The sequence below is a fragment of the Pseudopodoces humilis genome, chromosome 24 (genome assembly GCF_049639895.1).
Source record: "Pseudopodoces humilis isolate 2021_Gansu_Grassland_sample_001 chromosome 24, ASM4963989v1, whole genome shotgun sequence".
In the NCBI taxonomy this organism is placed as follows: Eukaryota; Metazoa; Chordata; class Aves; order Passeriformes; family Paridae; genus Pseudopodoces; species Pseudopodoces humilis.
In genome coordinates, this window is record NC_142223.1 from 3,061,768 (window position 1) to 3,080,649 (window position 18,882).

General features: G+C 39.6%; 1 protein-coding gene across 3 annotated transcripts in view; it reads left to right on the forward strand.

Annotated features, from left to right (window-relative positions):
- The window catches only part of PRDM2 (PR/SET domain 2), a 66,327-nt gene that overhangs the window by 30,501 nt on the left and 16,944 nt on the right, over positions 1-18,882 (forward strand). For 2 of the 3 annotated variants that reach the window (XM_005528315.3, XM_014257275.2), the window contains exons 7-8: positions 13,337-13,447; positions 14,260-18,625. In XM_005528315.3, coding sequence (XP_005528372.2) covers positions 13,337-13,447; positions 14,260-18,625 — 4,477 coding nt within the window. Of the gene's footprint in view, positions 1-10,045; positions 10,063-13,336; positions 13,448-14,259; positions 18,626-18,882 lie in introns of those variants that run through there. The other variant, XM_088066431.1, reaches the window with a different exon arrangement.

The following is an 18,882-nucleotide window of genomic DNA, read 5'->3' on the forward strand; positions in this document are numbered from 1 at the left end:
GAATAAAAATTCTTAGATTTTTTGGTAACTCAGATTCTAAAGTGTTCTGTATTTTTTTTTCATACTTTTGCGTTTTTAGTCGCACTTCCTTAGACAGTTTTTCTCAAGTTAAAAAAGTAAAATATATCTAGACCACAGTTGTGGCATTTCCCAGCAAATTTGCTAACACTGTCTTCAGTTATATAATCCACAGTGGGAAGTGAAATAAGGCACCAGGCAGCTTTCTATTATTAATCAATTTTGTTTCCAATTGATCAGGATTGGCTTTGAAGCAAGGAGTGACCTGGAAGAAATGCAGCTTGATATTTCACTGCTATTTTTTAAAAAAAAATAATCCACTACATTTGGAAATTATTCTCTTCCTTTCTTAGTAAATGCTTTTTTAATTTTCCTGAAAATAAGTTAAAAGTTACTAAGATGCTGTTGAAATACTGATTTCCTTGTAGAAATATTTTATTATTTGGGGATTTTCCAAGACTTTCTTGACCATTTTCTTCTGACTCATAGAATTGTTTAAACGCTTCTGTGGAGAAGATGTGGAGAAAATTTGGTGATTCCTGTTTCAGGGAAGAGCTTTGAGATAGATTTGGAGGATTTGTTCCAAAATAGGAGGGGGATGAATTCCTGCAGAGTAGAATAGACACAGTTTTCCAGAGAGAAACAAGTACTTTTGGTTTTTATTCCTTCAAGTATTTTGTCATTTAGAGTTGTCCTGTTGCTTATAGACTATAAGAGAACAAACTCAATGATTTACATCTCATTAAATCTGGGTGACTTTTGCCCACATGAATAATCCTTTCTTGAATTGATTTGTGTTCCCTCACATTAAGTCAAGGCTTTACCAGCCACTGTTGCTCTTTCTATGGTTTCCTGACCCTCCTGTGCAATCTCCCACTTCAGTGTTTGTTTCCCAATGGAGATTCTGGGGTTTATGGTAGATGAAAGGTAAAGTCAGTTATTGACTTCCAGTGTATTCTTATTTTTATTTGACTCCTGCTTGAACCAACTTTTTATTTAGAAAAGGCTCTAAGTTCTTGTGATAAGAGTTTTCTGTACCTCTTAATCCTTTCTGCTGCCTTTCTCTAAATGTTTGGGGATTTTTTGTGCCTCATCTTTTCAAAACCATACGATCAGAATTATTATGAATAATGTTGTTTCATTAACTGTACTAAACTTTTTTATTGCAATTTACCATAATTTTGCATTGACCATTTATTTTACTTGCATTATTTACAGGGAATGTCTTATACAGAGGGTTTATCTGCAGATGCCCTGTGTAATTTATTATGCAGTGGTGAACAAGCACATTTAACTTCAGAAGTGTGCACATAAAGTTTTGATAGCTGCTTTATTAATGGAAAACATGTAGACTCCATTTGAGTGTGTGGCTGGGAGTTCTGTAATTGAGATCTCCTGCAGAAGGTAACTTGTGTTTGTCAACTCCGTGAAGATTCTCACATCACTGCATTACAAATCTGCAAAATAACAAAGTTTTATATTTTATTTATTAACTGTTTTGTATATTTTTTAAATGAACAGAAATGAAAACTATTTGTAAGACTAGAGTATATTTATTTTTTTTCAATATGTCAAATCTTCCAGTTTATTTTGTCATTCCTTCTAAGAGCCTCACACAGATTGACAGGAATGACTTTGTTCTGAAGAATTCTCACCGGCCTACACTTGCTGTGTTGAGCTCCTCAAGGAAATGTTACAGCAGACTGACATTCTGCTCAGGTTTATTATCAGTTATTGAAACAAAACTCAGTGGTATTTCAGCATTTGTAGCTAAGAAAGTAGGCAATATCTGACCATTTTCTAGAAGTATTTACTTACCTTCTATACACTTTTCCCCTGGAAAATCACAATATTTATTTGGATCACCAATGCCTGAGAGTTATTTAGGTTGAAGCTTTCTGAGCACTTAGGAGCTTACCAGCTGTTAAGAGTTAATTCTGTTGTTAGACTTTGTTATCAGAGTTCTGTGAGAGCTTTTGATTGACTGTGATTAATGCGGCAGAACTTCAGAGAGACACTGTTATTAATGTGCTGATTGACATAAAGTTATTCTAGTGAGAGTATTATAATAGCTGAAAATCCATCATCTTGATTATTATTGCTGCAAAATGCCATGGAAATGAGTAGTCAGCTATACATTATTCTAACTCTTGTTGAGAGCCAGATGCATCACTCGAGTCTCCTCAGATACAGATCTCGTTTTGTTTGGCAGTCCATCAGAAACAATTTGACTGTTGAATGGGAAAGGCCTGGTGTTTGTAAAAGTGACTCGATTCATAGAAATTTGGGGAAATTTTCTCAGGCATCACCATTATTCAGGGCTGAGTCCAATGCACACTTCTGTATGTTGCTGCCAGTAAAACTGCAGAGAGTGGAGATAGTGAGCTGTGGTGTAAAGCAGCTCAGTGCAGTGATAGCTGACCTGTCCAGCTGGGGATTGGGATCAGAACGTTCAAACACCCACCTTTGCCATTGCTGGATCCTCAGCCAAGTCCTGGAGTTGTCTTGGGCTTTTCCCAAGAGTTGGTCTTACCAAGTGGCAGTGAGCTGAGGGAAAAATGGACTTTCCTGTCAAGTGTTCCAAGTTGCAGGTAAAGAGCAGCGAGTCCAGTGTTTCTGATCTTACAGAGCCTTGTCAGGGATTGCAAAAACAAAATGGACTTTGTGCTGAAACTCAGCTCATAGCTCCCAAATCCTGAACTGTTCAATGTCACCCTCCACTCTCCCCACTCAGATACCAGAGCTGGTTTTATTTTCTGTTTCCTTACCTGCAAATTAAATTGTCCAAATTATGTTACAGTGACATTTTATTTCTATAGTCTGTTTTAGTTGGTGTTTTCTGCTATAAACAGGTGTGTGCAAAAGAACTTCTAGTTTTAACCCATTTAGATCAAATTGCACTTCCATCTTGCCTGCAGCAGTTAAGTGAGCAAAAGACAAGTACATTTGTGCTCTGAGATTTGTTTTCACTGTTTGAAAAATGGAAGAAGCTGCTGTTCCCTTTAATGGCTTCATGAGCCTTTGACCTTTCTTGGTGTCACAAATGAAGCACACAGCAATTTGCTCTTGTCTGGTTTGGGGCATATTATAAATTTAGAACTTCTGTTGTCGGTCTTGTTAAACATGAGCACCAACTGTTGCCGTTGTCCTGCAGCACAGTCCTTTTGAGAAATGGACTGATTGGGCAACTGGCGGATTACAGTTCCTTTGGAAATATAATTCAGTGTATCTCATGTTATCAGAGAAGGCTGACAAGCGTTTCTCTAAGAAAGTATCAGTGGCTGTGGCTGAAATGAATGAAGCACTTTGTTTCACCAAGGAAGTGAAGCAAATCTTCCACAATTTCCCAGCAGATAAGAATTATTTGGTGACTGTATTGTACATTAAAATGATGAGTTTACATGGTAATATTTATCCTCCTTTATCTGCTTCTGTAAATGACCTGCTGTGGTATTGTGCAGTATGACCTTGGATTTGTCACTTTGAAGCTGGTAGGAGATGAGTCTTTGCAAATTTAACAAATACAGAGAAGCAGAGTTTTCATGCTGCAAATATGTTTTGACAGGAGCTGGTTATTAACAATTAATGTTCTTTGTTAGGTTGGAGATCCAGTAGAGAAGATGCTGTAATATTTTTAATGGGGACTGATGGAAAAACACTGCATACTTACCAGTGGGTAGTTGGTTGTACTGAAGAAATACAGTAAGATTAAAGGAAAGAAATTTGGAAATGGACATCAAAGAACTGGTAAAATACATTGTAAAACACAAAGGGGTGATTTTACTGGGAATACTTACTGGAGAAAAATTTCTGAGAAGTGACATGTTGCAGATGTGGTGAACATAAATGGCATGATAAATTTGAATAAAATGGATAACAGGACAAATTTGAGTGTCTGTAAATGAAAATGTTGACCTTGTGCAATTCTGAGTGGTTTAATTTTATCCGTGGCAGCTTGAGCATGGTGGTAGCTCTGTCCAGATCCTGCATCTGTGAGAGACTTTGCTCTTGTTTCCTCACCAGTGGGGACTCCTGTTACAGTAATCCCAGGGCTCCTGTTGGACACAAAGGCAGCCCTGTTTCCTGGGAATTGTAGCCTTTGTACAGCTGTGTTCTCCAGGCAAAGCCATCGCCCCTGTCTGGGCAAACGTTTGGATCAGTGGCTCAGGTTTGGTTTTCCATGCAGTGACAGCTTTTCATGTCTGGTGTAGAGAGGCAAATTTGCTCTGGAAAGGCAGACACCACCTTGATCAGCTGTGTAAAAAGGGCTTTTGGGTGTGCAATGGACTCAATAGTCCTTTTTTTCTATTATTTTTTTAAAAAATGTCACTTATTTGTGTGACTGCTGTTGGATTGGAACATACCTGGTTTGTCAAACAGCAGAATAAAATGGCAGGTATAGGCCTAAGTAGTTACTTTTGAAGATAACTTAGCTAAAACCCCAGATATTTTTGATGTAATCCTCTCAAATATGTTCAGTGATCCAAATAGAGCCATAACAAATATTTGAGTTATTTATTACAGATAAAGGCAGACTGATTTAGTAGTGAGCATTTTAAACTTGCTGGTACAAGTAGTTGTGTGAGGGCTTTCATTCGCATTACCTTGTAAATGCTGCTGTCAAAATAGGAGGTATTTCTAATTATCTGAGAGTAACTTCATTTCAGAAACATTTTGGAGGAAGCTCTAGTGCTAGAAGCAACATTTTCTGGGCTTAAATAAAAGCTCTGATTGGTTAAAGCAGAGATTTAAATTTAGACATTTTCTGTGTTAAATACACAATTTGGGTGCTCTATTTTTAACTGAATTTTATATAAACTGGCTAAATATAGAGAACAGTTATTTCTGGAAAGTGTGTGTGCCAGCTGACATTTCTCTTGCTGCTGCTTTTGTCTTAATACTTAGCAAAACAAAAGCCCATGGAATAGAAGTAGAGAGGAGAATGTTCATCATGTTTTCTGTTCTGGGCTGGCTGTGGGAGCTGTGGCAGCCATGGAGCAACTTGCTAGGAATTTGTACTGAATTGTGTGATCACTGAAAAGTGATTAGGGAGGGTGGGAGGCACAAACACACCAGGAGCTGGAGTGATTGGGAAAGTTTAGAGAAAGTTTGGTCAAATATTTGTGTCCCCTTTCTACTGTTTTAGAAATACTGGTGTAAGGGCAGAAATAACATTTTCAAATCTTGCTTGGATAAAAACTCTACATATAATTATTTATACTTAATTGTTCCATCACAGCTCTTGTGTGGGTTAAAATTGCATGGAATTAAACCCTTGTTTGCCATGCCATGTAATTGTTGGGTGACATTCTGTACTACTTAAGTCATTATAAGTAAGTCTTGTAGTCTATAAACTTAAGACTTCCTGGGATATGCACTCAGATTAGTCAGAACGTGTTGGGGATTGGAATGAGATGCTGCAAGGGTGGATGGCATACTGTGACAGGTGATATAAACTGGTTTTGTCTCTTGTCTGGTACAGCGTTTTGGTATATAACTTAATTAACAAAACATAACTTGTATGATGAAGCCTGATAGCTCATGGTTCAGCTTGTGGGGATTGCTGTAATGCCACACATTTAACACAGGCATCCCACTCAGAATTTTTCACCAGTTTTTAAAAATCTGTTTATTTGAAATTTATCAACAGTGTCAAATTTTCTAGTCTCACAAACTCCATATATTGGCTGTATATTCACTCCTGCTTTTTGCAAACTGTTGGGTCATTACTTTTTCTTGGCAAGGCACACCAGTGGTGCCATCCTCACATTTCTTGTACTGACTACCATAATTCCAGGAGTTTGTGGTGAGACACAGTAACATGATCTTCAGTGCTATCATTAAAGTGGAGACTTTGCCAAACATTTGCAGAAATTGGTGTTTTAAATAGCCCAGCTCAGAATTTTCTTACGCTTTCCATGGCAACAAGTTCATCTGTTATGCAAATGTCACGTTAACAGTCTGTCAGTGCATGGCTCTGTTTCTTTCCTGCAAAGGGTCTGTGTAGTGTTCGGTACAAATAGTCTCATGCACAGTTTGGTGTGTGTACCTCTGTCTTCAGCTGTCCTGAAACACCTTCCCAAGGTGAGACTTCATTGCCCCTTTTATACTGTGGATGGAAAATGCAGTGATTAAAATGTACTCTTTGTGAGCAAAGTGATGGTTAATGGGTAGCAATAGGCTTATACAACAGGCAGTTTGGTATTAATAGAATTGCTGTGAAGTTTGGCTTCCTCTTTCTCCTGCTCCTACTGGGTAAGCTTGAAAGTGTCTTTTTATGGAAGAGGAGATGCAAGTTCTGCTGGAAAAAATTACAGAGAAACCTTTGCTCACTGCATTTGCCCATAACCTGTAGATAATTCACAAGACTTTTCCATTTTTTCTGTGCTATAGAACTGTACATATTCTGCCTCTCCAGCTTTAATATTATTTGATACAGTAGGTCTGGGCAGATTGACAGTACAGAACCATGATCTTCTGCAGCTCTGAAATATTCATGTGGTTCTCAGGAGCTGGAGGTTAAAATTCTGTTGCAATTGTTTTTGCACAGCTCATGTCAATTTTAGTGTTTCATTTGCTTAACAATACCTGAAGTAATGCCTACACAAACTAGTTCTTGCAAGACGTACACTCCACCAAATACTTAATTGATGACAGATTGAAGAAAACAGGGTAATAAAAGCATTTACATTTTGCCTTTTTCTGCAGGTTTTCATACCTACCTGACAGCATTGTTGAAATAGGCCTCTTAATGATACTGTGTGTGGAACCATTCACATTTAATAGACATCGCTTTTAATGAGTTGTTTGTTTCCAAAATTGATATGTGGCTTGAATTTTACCCTTAGACTTGCTGGAATATGATTAAAAATGTGCTGACTTTGCATTTAAAATTTTCAGTTTTAGAAAGATACACCACTGAAAATAGAAGTTTTCATGTGTATGTGCCCACCACTGCTTGGGATGATCAGTAACCAAAGTGGGAAATGCTCCTAGTACAGCATATCTGTCCTACACTGACAAAGAAATAAAAATTAAAAGCTTTTCCTGGCTTGTAGAGGAAAAAAAATTATCACCAAAGGTGTTTTGTGGCAGCATTGGAATTTCTGAGCTGTGGGCTCTCAGGAAGCCTGTGTTTGGGTTTTGTAGCCTGTTTTGTTGCCAGTAAAAAGGTGTTTTTCTCTAGAGCTCCTGTAGGCAGCAGTTTCATTTTAAGTTGGGAGCTTTAGGGTTCCAAAGCCATTCTCTCCCCAGGTAATGAGTGTGTCTGTTCAGAGGTACTTGGAGTTCCTCAGCTAAGCTTGCTGGAATCCTTTCAAAGCAGTACTTCAATGCAAGTACTCAAAAGGAACTTTGATATATTGTTGTATTAACAGTTATATTGTGGAAGAAATATTGGAAGTCGATGTTACAACATTTAAGCAATGTTTGTTTAAATAAGGCAGAATTGTTGAGGCTTTTTCTTTCAAGGTTGCAATCTTTTTTATTCTTAGCCTAATATTAGGTTTTTAACTATTTCTACTCTTCCTTTTTCTCCAGTAATTTGCAGTGTGACATTTTGAACCTCAGCTATCCTAGATCACTTAAAACTTTGGACAGCAATTTAAAGAAGATTTAATTGGCACAGTCTATGAGCTGGTAGATGCTGTGGGTGAGACACTGAGCCAGGTGCTGGAGCTGTAAGGCTGCAGTGCTGCATGGGCAGCAGCGACCCTGTGCTGTCTCCTCTGAAATGTGGCTCTTGGCTTAGATACTGGAATAAAATATTTGCATAACTTTGTGGGTTTGAGATCATGTTTTTGGCAAATTTCTGTAATCCCCCTGATTATATGAATAAACCTCATGTACATTCATTTTACATATATATATATATATATATATATATATAAAATATATATATCAGGCATATTGTGCTTACCGACTTCCCTAAACCTTAGGAGATCTTGGCTGTCTCAGTGGCTCAGAGCAGCCCTTAACACACAGCTATGTTGCCCTTTATTTAGCCAGGTGGTGTTTGATTTGACTTTGCTGTGTAAGCAGGTGCTGGTAGAGAATAATGATTTTGTGAATAATGAAAAAACTAAAAAAAAAAAACAAACCCAAAACCAAAAACAAAACACAAACAAAAAGCAAAGCAAAGTCACTTAAATGCAAACAGAGGAATTGAAATTGAATATTGAAAGAATAGCCTTAGTATTCACATCTTAATAATGAACATTTTGAATTAAACAGCATTTTTTGGTGTCTAGTTACCTTACTAATTAATCAGTTCAACTTATTAAATATGTAGGGTCTTTAACACCCATGTGCTGTGCCATTCACAGTTGGACAAGATTCTAAGAAATCACTGCAACATGTTTCTGCATTTTGTCGTGCTCTTCCAGCCAACACAACTTGGATGTAATTTTTTGAAGCAATTTATGCTGTTCTTTTGGATATTGCATTCAGTGTGTGAAAAAGGCATTCATGTGTTCTAGCCTGTCTGCAGAACAAACAACCACTCAGATTTTTACTGATGCCTGAAGGCTTAAGGAATTTATTTTGAAAAACATGACATCAACCAACATTCTGGATACAGAAACAGATGAATGCTGGTGCACAGCAAGCTGTTTCTCAAATTAAAATTCAAGTTGAAGCAGTATGTTAAAATTCATTAATCAAAAGAATATGGAAATGATTGTGCAGTTGTTTTCTGCTGAATTTTCCAAAATAATGTTTTAGCTTGAATATTCACTTAATCTTTATTCTGTTCTGTTTAATGCCAAAGCACAGATTTTTTTTCAGTAGGAGAAAATAATTAGAAGTTGTTTTATAGAACAGTAGCAGCTATGGCATGGAGTTGATGCAGACTTCAATCTCAACCAGTTCCAAAGAGTTAACTGGTGAGTTTGTTATTACACTCATTCACATGAAACTGCATCTTTCCCCTTCAGCCTCAGCCTTGCCAAGTGTTGCCCGTGTCTGTGCCCTAAGAATGCTTTCCAGAGGATCTCTGAGGGAGCTTCTCCACTGTTTTCCAGGAGACTTGAGATTTGGGCAGGTTTCTGTGGTATTTTTCAGCAGAGCACACATGGGGGAGGGTCTGGGTGTGTTACTGGACTGCAGTTAGTTGTTGGCTACAGATGTCAAAGAAGTAAAAGTCATTTCATCTCATACCAATTATTCCTTTCCCTTATTAACCCAAGATTTTTGGGGAGGCAGATGTCCACATTCTGTATTTCTAGAAGAGATTGAAGCAGTTTTTGATCTCAGGTGTGAGTGTCCTTCTTACTTTGTGATCTTAACTGTGAAAATATTTGGTGCTGCAGTAGAATGTTATTAAAGACAAGGGCATCTTGTACAGTTGAGCAATATTTAATTATAGAGTTCAACTGCAAGTGTATGGAAAGACTGTGTTAAACATCTTCCCTCCCAGCTTCTGAGTGTGCTTATTCCATCCCACCAGAAAAAACTCAGTGGTTCAATAGTCCCATTAGTAGTTTGGTTAACAACAAAAGTCTGAGCACAGCTAACTGTAGGTTCTTCAGAGGTGTCTTGGTTTTATCAATAAAATGAAATATGGGCAAATAAAAATTACTTCTCTCTTGCACTGTTACTCTGTTGAACTCCTCCAAAATTAGTGGGAGTACTGATGACCTGGACATTGGCAGTAGCATGAGTTCTCCTGTGCCTGTTGGAATGTTATAAAGGGATTGTAAAGGTGTCAAGGCTGAGCTATCTTACAGAAGAAGTGGAGAGGAGAGAAAAAGGAACCCTATTAAAAGTTGCAAGACAAATTGCAAATTGAATTCCTCTTTCGATCTTCATCACTACAGACAAGTTCCTACTTTCCATCTGTTTATTTCATTCATTTTCCTTTGCATCTTTCTTTTACAATTCCTCTAAAGCACATACACATATATTAAGTTCTGCCCTTCATTTATTCTTTTGTCATTGTTTCCATTTCACTTTCCCTGTGTTTCATTCCTGTATCTTTCTTGTTTAGACCAAGTGGAGGATCCAGCTGGCCGTAACAGCCATGTAGGACCCTTCAGGAGCCTGATGGTAAGTGCACGTGTGTACTTATACTCAGGCTTCCACCAGGTTCTGTGTTCAGAGGCATTTCACCCCTCCTGCAGGCTTCCCTTCATTCCTGACCTCTGAAACAATAGGAAAACTAAGGGATAGGCCTTGGACTACTCATTGATACCCTTTATATCCAGCAGTAGGTTGTGTTTTATTGGAAATATGCAGGTAGAAAATGATGCAAATCTTTCAGGTTTATATGGATTTCAAAAGCACTTTGAGAACTCATGGGAGAGTCTATCAACAGCTGTTAAATGTCCTCAAAAGTTCCTGAACTCCAGATATATGAAAGCTGGGAGAGCATATCAGTGAAGTATCACCTATACTCTGTTCTTAAATTCTTTTCCTGGACATGTGCTGTTGAATGGTCAGGACTGTGAAATTGTGCATCTGGGCCAGTCATTGTCATATTTGAGTATAGTGAATTCTTTGAACCTTCTCAAAGAAAGCTGCCACCTAGAAGATGAACAAACTAAAGCTGGTAAAGGAGATCATCTACAAGGGTTTGGTGTCTCTCATTGAAGCGTGTCAGGAATTGATCTAACACATCTGAAATGTTGTCCGTGCACAAGAGGTTTGCTCACTGTTCAGAGGAAGGGTGAGTCAGGTGCCGGATGAATCCTCTCTTCAAATGCACCGGTGCTTAAAGGCCAAGAACTTGAAACATCTCCAGCTGTATCATGGAGCAGGTTACATCATGAGCAAGTTGCATCTCTTTTTAGGACTGGCGAGAGAACTTGCAAATGATCTGCTTTCCATCGGTAGCATAAGGTATGTGACATAAGTACCTTGATTTTTGTGTGAAAATCTTGCTATTTTAGTGATTTTTCAGATTATAATTGGATTTGAGGTACTATAAATTTTATATTCTCTAACTGGATGACACTTTGAAACATATCCACATGCTTTAGCACTTGGGATTTGTGTTGGTGCCTTTTTATACTTTACGTCACCCTTGAAAGAGCACAGTATATTGCCAGTATTGTTAGAAAAGAAGAATTATTTTGGTCTTGGTTTGAAGGCTCTGACAGTAACCTGTTGTTATGCTGAAATTCAGGGCTGCTGTAGAGTCAGATGCAGAATTATCCTGTGACTTCATCTGCAATACATTGGATGCTGCAATCCATGTGGGGTGAAAGTGTCTCTGAGCATGGGCCACGTTTGGCAGGTTAGAGGGGCCTGTGCACCATCCTTTTCATTCTTGTTTCCAGTCTCACCTGATGAGAGAGATGAATCAAGAATTTTGTTGTGTTTAGGTCAAGATACTGATATAGTGGTCCTCAGATAAGAGGTCTGCAAAAAGGTTGAGAATTCTTAGGGTTCTAGGAATTAGGTATGATTTGTTATGTCACTCATAATGTGTATTGTGATGCAAGTTTGATTCCTAGGAATGTGTTGAAATCTTACATTTCCACCTTTTCCGTAGAAGTGGAACTGTTGGATTGTGTTACTGTACATTTCCAGAGCAATTTCAAGTGACTTGGGAGATACTGCTGGAAACTTCTTTGATATCCTTCATATTCAGATCTTGGTAGTGCTGGTCGTAATTGTGAACATTAGAGGTGCTGATAATAAAAAAATAGTGTTCACATTGAGCATTCAGTAGCCTGTCAGGTAAAGAAAGATGTGCTTAAACTTCCTTTTGCCTATGTGAACACTCAAATATGTGCTAAATCTTCTGATGCAGGTGTTTGGTATAAAAGCAAAATTGAATGCTGCATTGTTCAAACAATCCAGTATTGGTCTTTTATGGCAGCTTAGACATGGGCATCATGACAATAATTGAGTATATTAAGGGAAAATTGCTAGTTCACTTTGGGAAGGATGCATGTGTCTTTTCCAAAGGTGACAAAAATTAAGTCTGAGTGACTATTGTCGGGTTATAAGATTAGAATCTGTTAAATAAAAAGGGTTATTATATACATTAAATTGAAACACGTTAGAATTTGGGGATGGCCTATGAAATCTGAACTCCTTGAGAGGAAATACAGATAGTTATTTAGATAGAATGTTCAGATCAAAACAAATGTTTCCTTTTAAAGCTGAGGCTGTCTGAGCTGTTCTCTTGTGGGGGTGTGCGTGCTTGGAACGTCTCAGTTTGAACAGAGGAGCATCTTTTTAAAAGACATTTCGTTTCTTGGCTCAGGATGTGAAAAATATTTTCAAGGGGTAAAAAGGAGGAATTTGTTGACAGGACTGTGACGTGGAAGAATGTGCTTCTAACTAGGAAATGGATTTAGCACTGCGATGGACATTTCTGATCAGAGGGAACGGGCAGTTTGTTATAAAGCAGCATTTTGTGTGTTAGAGGGGGCAAAGGAGGAATTTGGATTGCTGCTTCTGGACAGTTCTTCCAAAGAGTTGTGTGTAGAACTGTGGAGTTTCAGTGGTGTTTTCTGTATTCTGTGTGGAGAGTACAGTCTGCAATTCAGTGAATCAGAAAACCATAAACTTTCATTTGTTATTACGCACCCTTTATCATAGTTTCTGTGTGTTGTAGGCCTGCATCTGTAAGATTAATGGTAAAAATTAGTAGTGCTTTGTAGTGCAGTGGAAAATGAAGTTTTCAGTGTGTTTACATCTTAGAGTACTGGTCAGCTCTTTGCATATAATGCCATTTTGTGTTCATCATCCTCTGCAACTAATGCTGCTTCATTTTTACTAACAGAAATTGATAACTTTTATGTGGTGTTTGTGTCAGGACCCAACAAAATGCTGTCATCGTTTGCTGTTACCCAGTTCCATCTCATTTGGTTGTACTGCCTTTGCCATGTTGTTGGTCAGGCTCATGCTGCTTTCAATCTTCTCATGATGTCATTACTTTTATCATAACTCATCATTGAGAATGTTTATACAACTAGGATAAACCTCTGTGGGTTTCTACTTCGTACGGTCTTCCAATTAACATTAAGGGTTAATAGTATGAAGAGATTTTCTATTTTCCATATACTTCTGTGAGATACAGGAGTTTATTTGCCATATTAGGGTGTTGGATAGCTGCATGATGTGAGCTGCTTAACCCTGCACAGGCAGTTTGGTCTTGCTTTGAAAGTGAGGAAAGTATTTCAGTGTCTGAAGTTTTTTACCTGAATTCTGTCCCCCTAATCAATCATTTGTATTCCTCAGGAAGGCAGGGTGTCTACAACAGTTTGTTATACTCCAAACAAGAAAACCAAAAGGGCTTAAATCGTCCACTCATATATGACAAATAAAAATTGTTGAACAGGAGTAATAAATGCTTTTTTCTCCCCAGGAAAGAAGAAGACTCAGGAAAGTAAAAACAAGGGAAAGAAGGCAACAGATACAAAACAGAAAAAGACTGATTTGGATTCTACTTCTGCAGATATGAGGGATTCTAAGGAGGGTGAGTTCTCAAGTGTCTTATTTTTTCCTTCTGTTTATCTTTTTGAATCAAAGGATGCTTGTCATGTTTAGTACATTAGCAGGTTATCTTATTGTAGCAAAGTGAATGTGTTTATATTGTTTACCCCAATTGCTTTACTAGTTAGGAACTTGGCTGTTAGAAACATGTCATTAAACATACAGCTCTGACCACAAGAACAACTAATGTGCTGCAAAATATAGACATAAACTCAAACTCCTTAGAAGATAATAGCAGAGCAAAGTCCTTATTCTAGTGTCTTTGGAGCTTAGTTACATGGTCATTATTTATTGCTAATTAACGAAGTCAGTACCAAGGGGGAAAAAATACAGTATTAATTATTTTGACCTGTAACTCTTCTGTCCTTTCCCTGTGTTGTCCCTTCTGCTTGCACAACACTTGCACCACTGTTGAGATGTCTTATGGCCCAGCTAAGGAATGGAGAAGGATTTTTTGCTCTATAATGTACGCACTTAGGCAACATTGTGAGGATTGGCAGCAAAGGTGCTTTTCTAGGATCATCACAGAATAACAGAACATTTTGGGTTGGAAGGGACCTTAAAGCTTATTTTCTTCAGCAATGGATATACCTGAGAACAGATAGGTAGGAGTTGCACGCAGAGGTGAAAACATCTATCCACAGGAGAAAATAAATGAGAGGTGGTGGTATTGTGTTGGGTCAGGAATGTTGGATATGTTGTGCTGGAAGACAAAGGAGAAGAAAGGTGTAGCATAGCCTGAAGTGTTGAGTAAAAATATCTCATGCTTTTCTTTTTTACACTCCTGTGTTTCAGGTCATAAAGAGGAAGATGAAACGCCTTCTGTTTCTGCTGTGCTGTCTCTGGAACAAACAGCTGTGATTCAGGAAATGGTAAATCAAGATGTACTTCCAAAGCTGATGATCCCCAGTCCAACCAATGAACCACAAGCAGTAACTGAAGACAAACAAGGAGAAGCAATAAACTGTGCATCAGATGATTTAGATGATGATGAAGAGGAGGATGAAGAAGAGGAAGATGAAGAGGAGATGGAAGATACCAATATGCCTAAAGAAAATGCTGAAATGCCTTTGATATGTGAAGAAAAGTTGGACTTCATAGAAGAACAGAAGAGTACATCAGAGGAATCTCCAGAAAGCTCTCCAAAGAAAAAACTCGTGGTGAAAATTCCAAAAGCACAGGGGGAATCCAACGGTGATGTTCAGGAAACATTCATGTTTCCCTGCCAGCATTGTGAGAGGAAGTTCACAACAAAGCAAGGACTCGAGCGCCACATGCACATCCATATATCCACCCTGAGCCACGCGTTCAAGTGTCGATACTGCGGGAAGGCCTTTGGCACTCAAATCAACAGGCGGAGGCACGAGCGACGCCATGAGGCCGGGCCGAAAAGGAAACCCTTCCTGACACTGACGTCGTCACAACACTTGGATAATGTTGCTGATAACCAAGTGATTGTGGATGACGGTCTTAAAGATGACCTGAACGTTTCCAGTCTTGTGCAAGATTCTGTTGTCTTGGATTCTGAAAAAGTTTCCCAGGAAATGTCAAACTCTGCATTTGCTGAGGAAAATAAGGAGCCCAAAGAATTGCATCCGTGCAAATACTGCAAAAAGGTTTTTGGTACTCACACCAACATGCGGAGGCATCAGCGTAGGGTTCACGAGCGTCATCTTATTCCCAAAGGTGTCAGAAGAAAAGGGTTCTTTACTGAAGAGCCACCTCTCCCGACAGAGCCGGCCCCAGCAGTCCAGAGTGTGTACATAGCAAGCACAGAAATAGAAGAGGAAGGTGAAGGAGATGATGTCTATCTTATGGATATATCCAGCAATATCTCTGAGAATTTAAATTACTACATTGATGGGAAAATTCAGTCCAACAGCAGTACTAGCAATTGTGACGTGATTCAGATGGAATCCAACTCCGCAGACTTGTATGGATTGAATTGTATAATCAGTCCGGTCACAGTGGAAATTTCCTCAAATTTAAAGGTTACACAAACACATGTGAATGAACCTCCTAAGGAACCCTCTAGCAGTGGGAACAGTGAATCCAAAAAGAGAAGAACTGCCAGCCCTCCTCTTGTACCAAAAATAAAAACTGAAATAGACCCAGAACCTATAACTCCTACTAGTTCTTTAAATCTTCCTCTTAGCATTTCAACAGAAAGCTTAACTTTTCATAAAGAAAAAGGGGTTTATTTGTCATCAAAATTAAAGCAGCTTCTTCAGACACAGGACAATAAGAAGATAACTCCATCAAGTGAAATCCCTAAAACAGGACCTTCTGTTACAGCATCACCTATTTTGCCTCCAGTATCCGGCAGATTTAAAAGAAGGACCAGCTCTCCTCCCAGTTCTCCACAGCACAGTCCAGTGCTTCGAGACTTTGTCAAATCTGAGGGGAAAACTGTGTGGAATGATAATATTCGGAGTTCAAAAATGCCAAAGTTAGAAAGCCACAGCAATTCACCTGCTTGGAGCTTGACTGGAAGGGAGGACAAAGAGACTTTGAGCCCTCTTTGCTTTGAAGAATATAAAATATCAAAAGACTGGACAGCAGCTCCGACTTTTGGCAATGTGTGCAACCAGCAGCCACTGGATTTATCCAGTGGTATGAAACAAAGGTCTGATGTCAAAAGCAAGACTCAGGTTCCCTGGGAATCCGTTTTAGATCTAAGTGTGCATAAGAAACCTTGCAGCGATGCTGAGATTAGGGAATACAAAGAAAATTCCACGCAGCCAGCGTGTAGTGGTGTTAAGAAGAAGAAACCCACCACTTGCATGTTGCAGAAGGTTCTGCTGAACGAGTACAATGGGACGGATGTGGCCCCAGAGAGCGCGCTGGGCACGGACAGCGCCGCCAGCCCCGGCAAGGCCCTGGAGCCTCAGGCAGAGCCCGACGCGGATCCCGCTCTCGCGGCGTCGTCTTCCACTGACACTCAGCCCCTCAGCTCCTCCAATTCCCCTGTGCCACAGGCGTCTGCTGCACCTGCCGTGTGCCAGCTGCCTCCATTGTTAACGCCCACCAACCCCCCCTCCCCGCCACCCTGCCCGCCCGTGTTAACAGTGGCCACCTCACCTCCCCCCCTGCTCCCAACGATGCCCTTGGCAATTCCAGATGTCTCTGCCAGTGCCACTAACACTTCCTCCTGTCCCTCGCCGCTCTCCAACACCACCACCCAGTCCCCGCTGCCAGTTCTTTCACCTACGGTTTCTCCTTCTCCATCCCCTGTCCCTTCTGTTGAACCTCTTATTTCTGCTGCTTCGCCTGGCCCCCCTACACTGTCTTCTTCGTCTTCCTCCTCCTCTTCCTCCTCTTTCTCATCCTCTTCTTCCTCATCATCTCCGTCTCCACCTCCTCTTTCTGTAGTTTCTTCTGTTGTTTCCTCTGCTGATAACCTTGAAAGTTCTCTCCCAATAATAAAACAGGAAGAAGCTGAAAGCGAGCAGCAGAAAGCAAGAGAAGATCCTCATACTTCAAGTGAATCAGGAGTAGTGCAGGAAACGTTCAACAAGAGCTTTGTGTGCAATGTCTGCGAATCACCTTTTCTTTCCATTAAAGACCTAACGAAGCATTTATCCATTCATGCTGAAGAATGGCCCTTCAAATGTGAATTCTGTGTACAGCTTTTTAGGGATAAAAGAGACTTGTCCGAACATCGCTTTCTGCTTCACGGAGTAGGGAATATCTTTGTTTGTTCAGTGTGTAAAAAGGAATTTGCTTTTTTGTGCAATTTGCAACAGCATCAGCGGGATCTCCATCCAGACAAAGAGTGCACACATCATGAGTTTGAAAGTGGGACTTTGAGACCCCAGAATTTTACTGACCCCAGTAAGGCAAATGCAGAGCACATGCAGAGCCTGCCAGAAGATTCTTTGGAACCTTCAAAAGAGGAGGAAGACGAAGATCTAAATGATTCTTCTGAAGAGCTTTATACTACTATAAAAATAATGGCTTCTGGAGTGAAATCTAAAGATCCAGATGTTCGTATGGGCCTCAATCAACACTACCCAAGCTTTAAACCACCTCCGTTCCAGTATCACCATCGTAATCCTATGGGTATTGGAGTTACTGCAACAAACTTCACAACCCACAATATCCCACAGACTTTTACTACTGCCATTCGATGCACAAAATGTGGAAAAAGTGTTGATAACATGCCTGAGTTACACAAACACATACTGGCCTGTGCATCTGCTAGTGATAAAAAGAGATACACACCTAAAAAAAACCCAGTACCCCTCAAACAGACAGTGCAGCCTAAGAATGGTATGGTGGTTATTGCTGGGCCTGGGAAGAATGCCTTCAGACGAATGGGTCAGCCTAAAAGACTCAATTTCAATGTTGAGATTAGCAAAATGTCCTCCAATAAACTAAAAATAAGTGCATTGAAAAAGAAAAACCAGCTTGTCCAGAAAGCTATCCTGCAAAAAAAGAAATCTGCCCAGCAGAAGGCAGAATTGAAAAATAACCCATCTGAGACGGACTCTCACATCTGCCCCTACTGTAACAGAGAGTTCACTTACATTGGGAGTTTGAACAAACACGCATCATACAGCTGCCCCAAAAAACCCATCTCCCCCTCCTCCAAAAAGAATTCTTCCAAAAAAAGTGCAGCTTCTTCACCTGCAAACAGCGACAAAGGCAGCAACCAGCGCAGGCGAACAGCAGATGCAGAAATCAAAATGCAGAGCACTCAGCCTCACCTGGGCAAGACGAGAGCGCGAACCTCAGGACCTGCACAGCTCCAGCTCCCCTCTGCCTCCTTCAAGTCCAAACAAAACGTTAAATTTGTACCTTCCATGCGATCTAAAAAGCCAAATTCATCTTCATCGTTGAGGAACTCTAGTCCTGTAAGAGTGTCTAAAATGTCCCATGTTGATGGGAAAAAAACTAAGGTGGTTTCTAAGAACAATTCCTCTGGAATCTCCAGCAAAGCGTCCCGGAAATTGCACGTCAGAATACAAAGGAATAATAAAGCAGTTTTGCCAAGTAAATCTGCTGTGGCAAGTAAGAAAAAGGCAGACAGGTTCAGTGTAAAATCTAGAGAGAGGATTGGAGGACCAATCACACGGAGCCTGCAGCAGGCAGCAAATGCAGAGGCAGCAGAAAACAAAAGAGATGAAAGCAGTACAAAGCAAGAGCTAAAAGATTTCAGGTAAGCATTTAATTTGAAGTTGAAACAACCCAGGAACACATTGATTGCTGTTTTGCCAATTTTCTTGGTCTTTTTTTTCTTCCTTTTTTTTTTTTCTTTCCTTTTTTTTTTTCTTTGAGTTTCTCATGCTTAAATAAAATTAAAAAAAAAGTTTCATTTCCTAAAACATGGATGAGCAGCTTACTGATGCTGAGGTATGATGTACATACTTGATGCATTTTGTCATGTCATGAAATAATACACGGTTTGTATAGAGA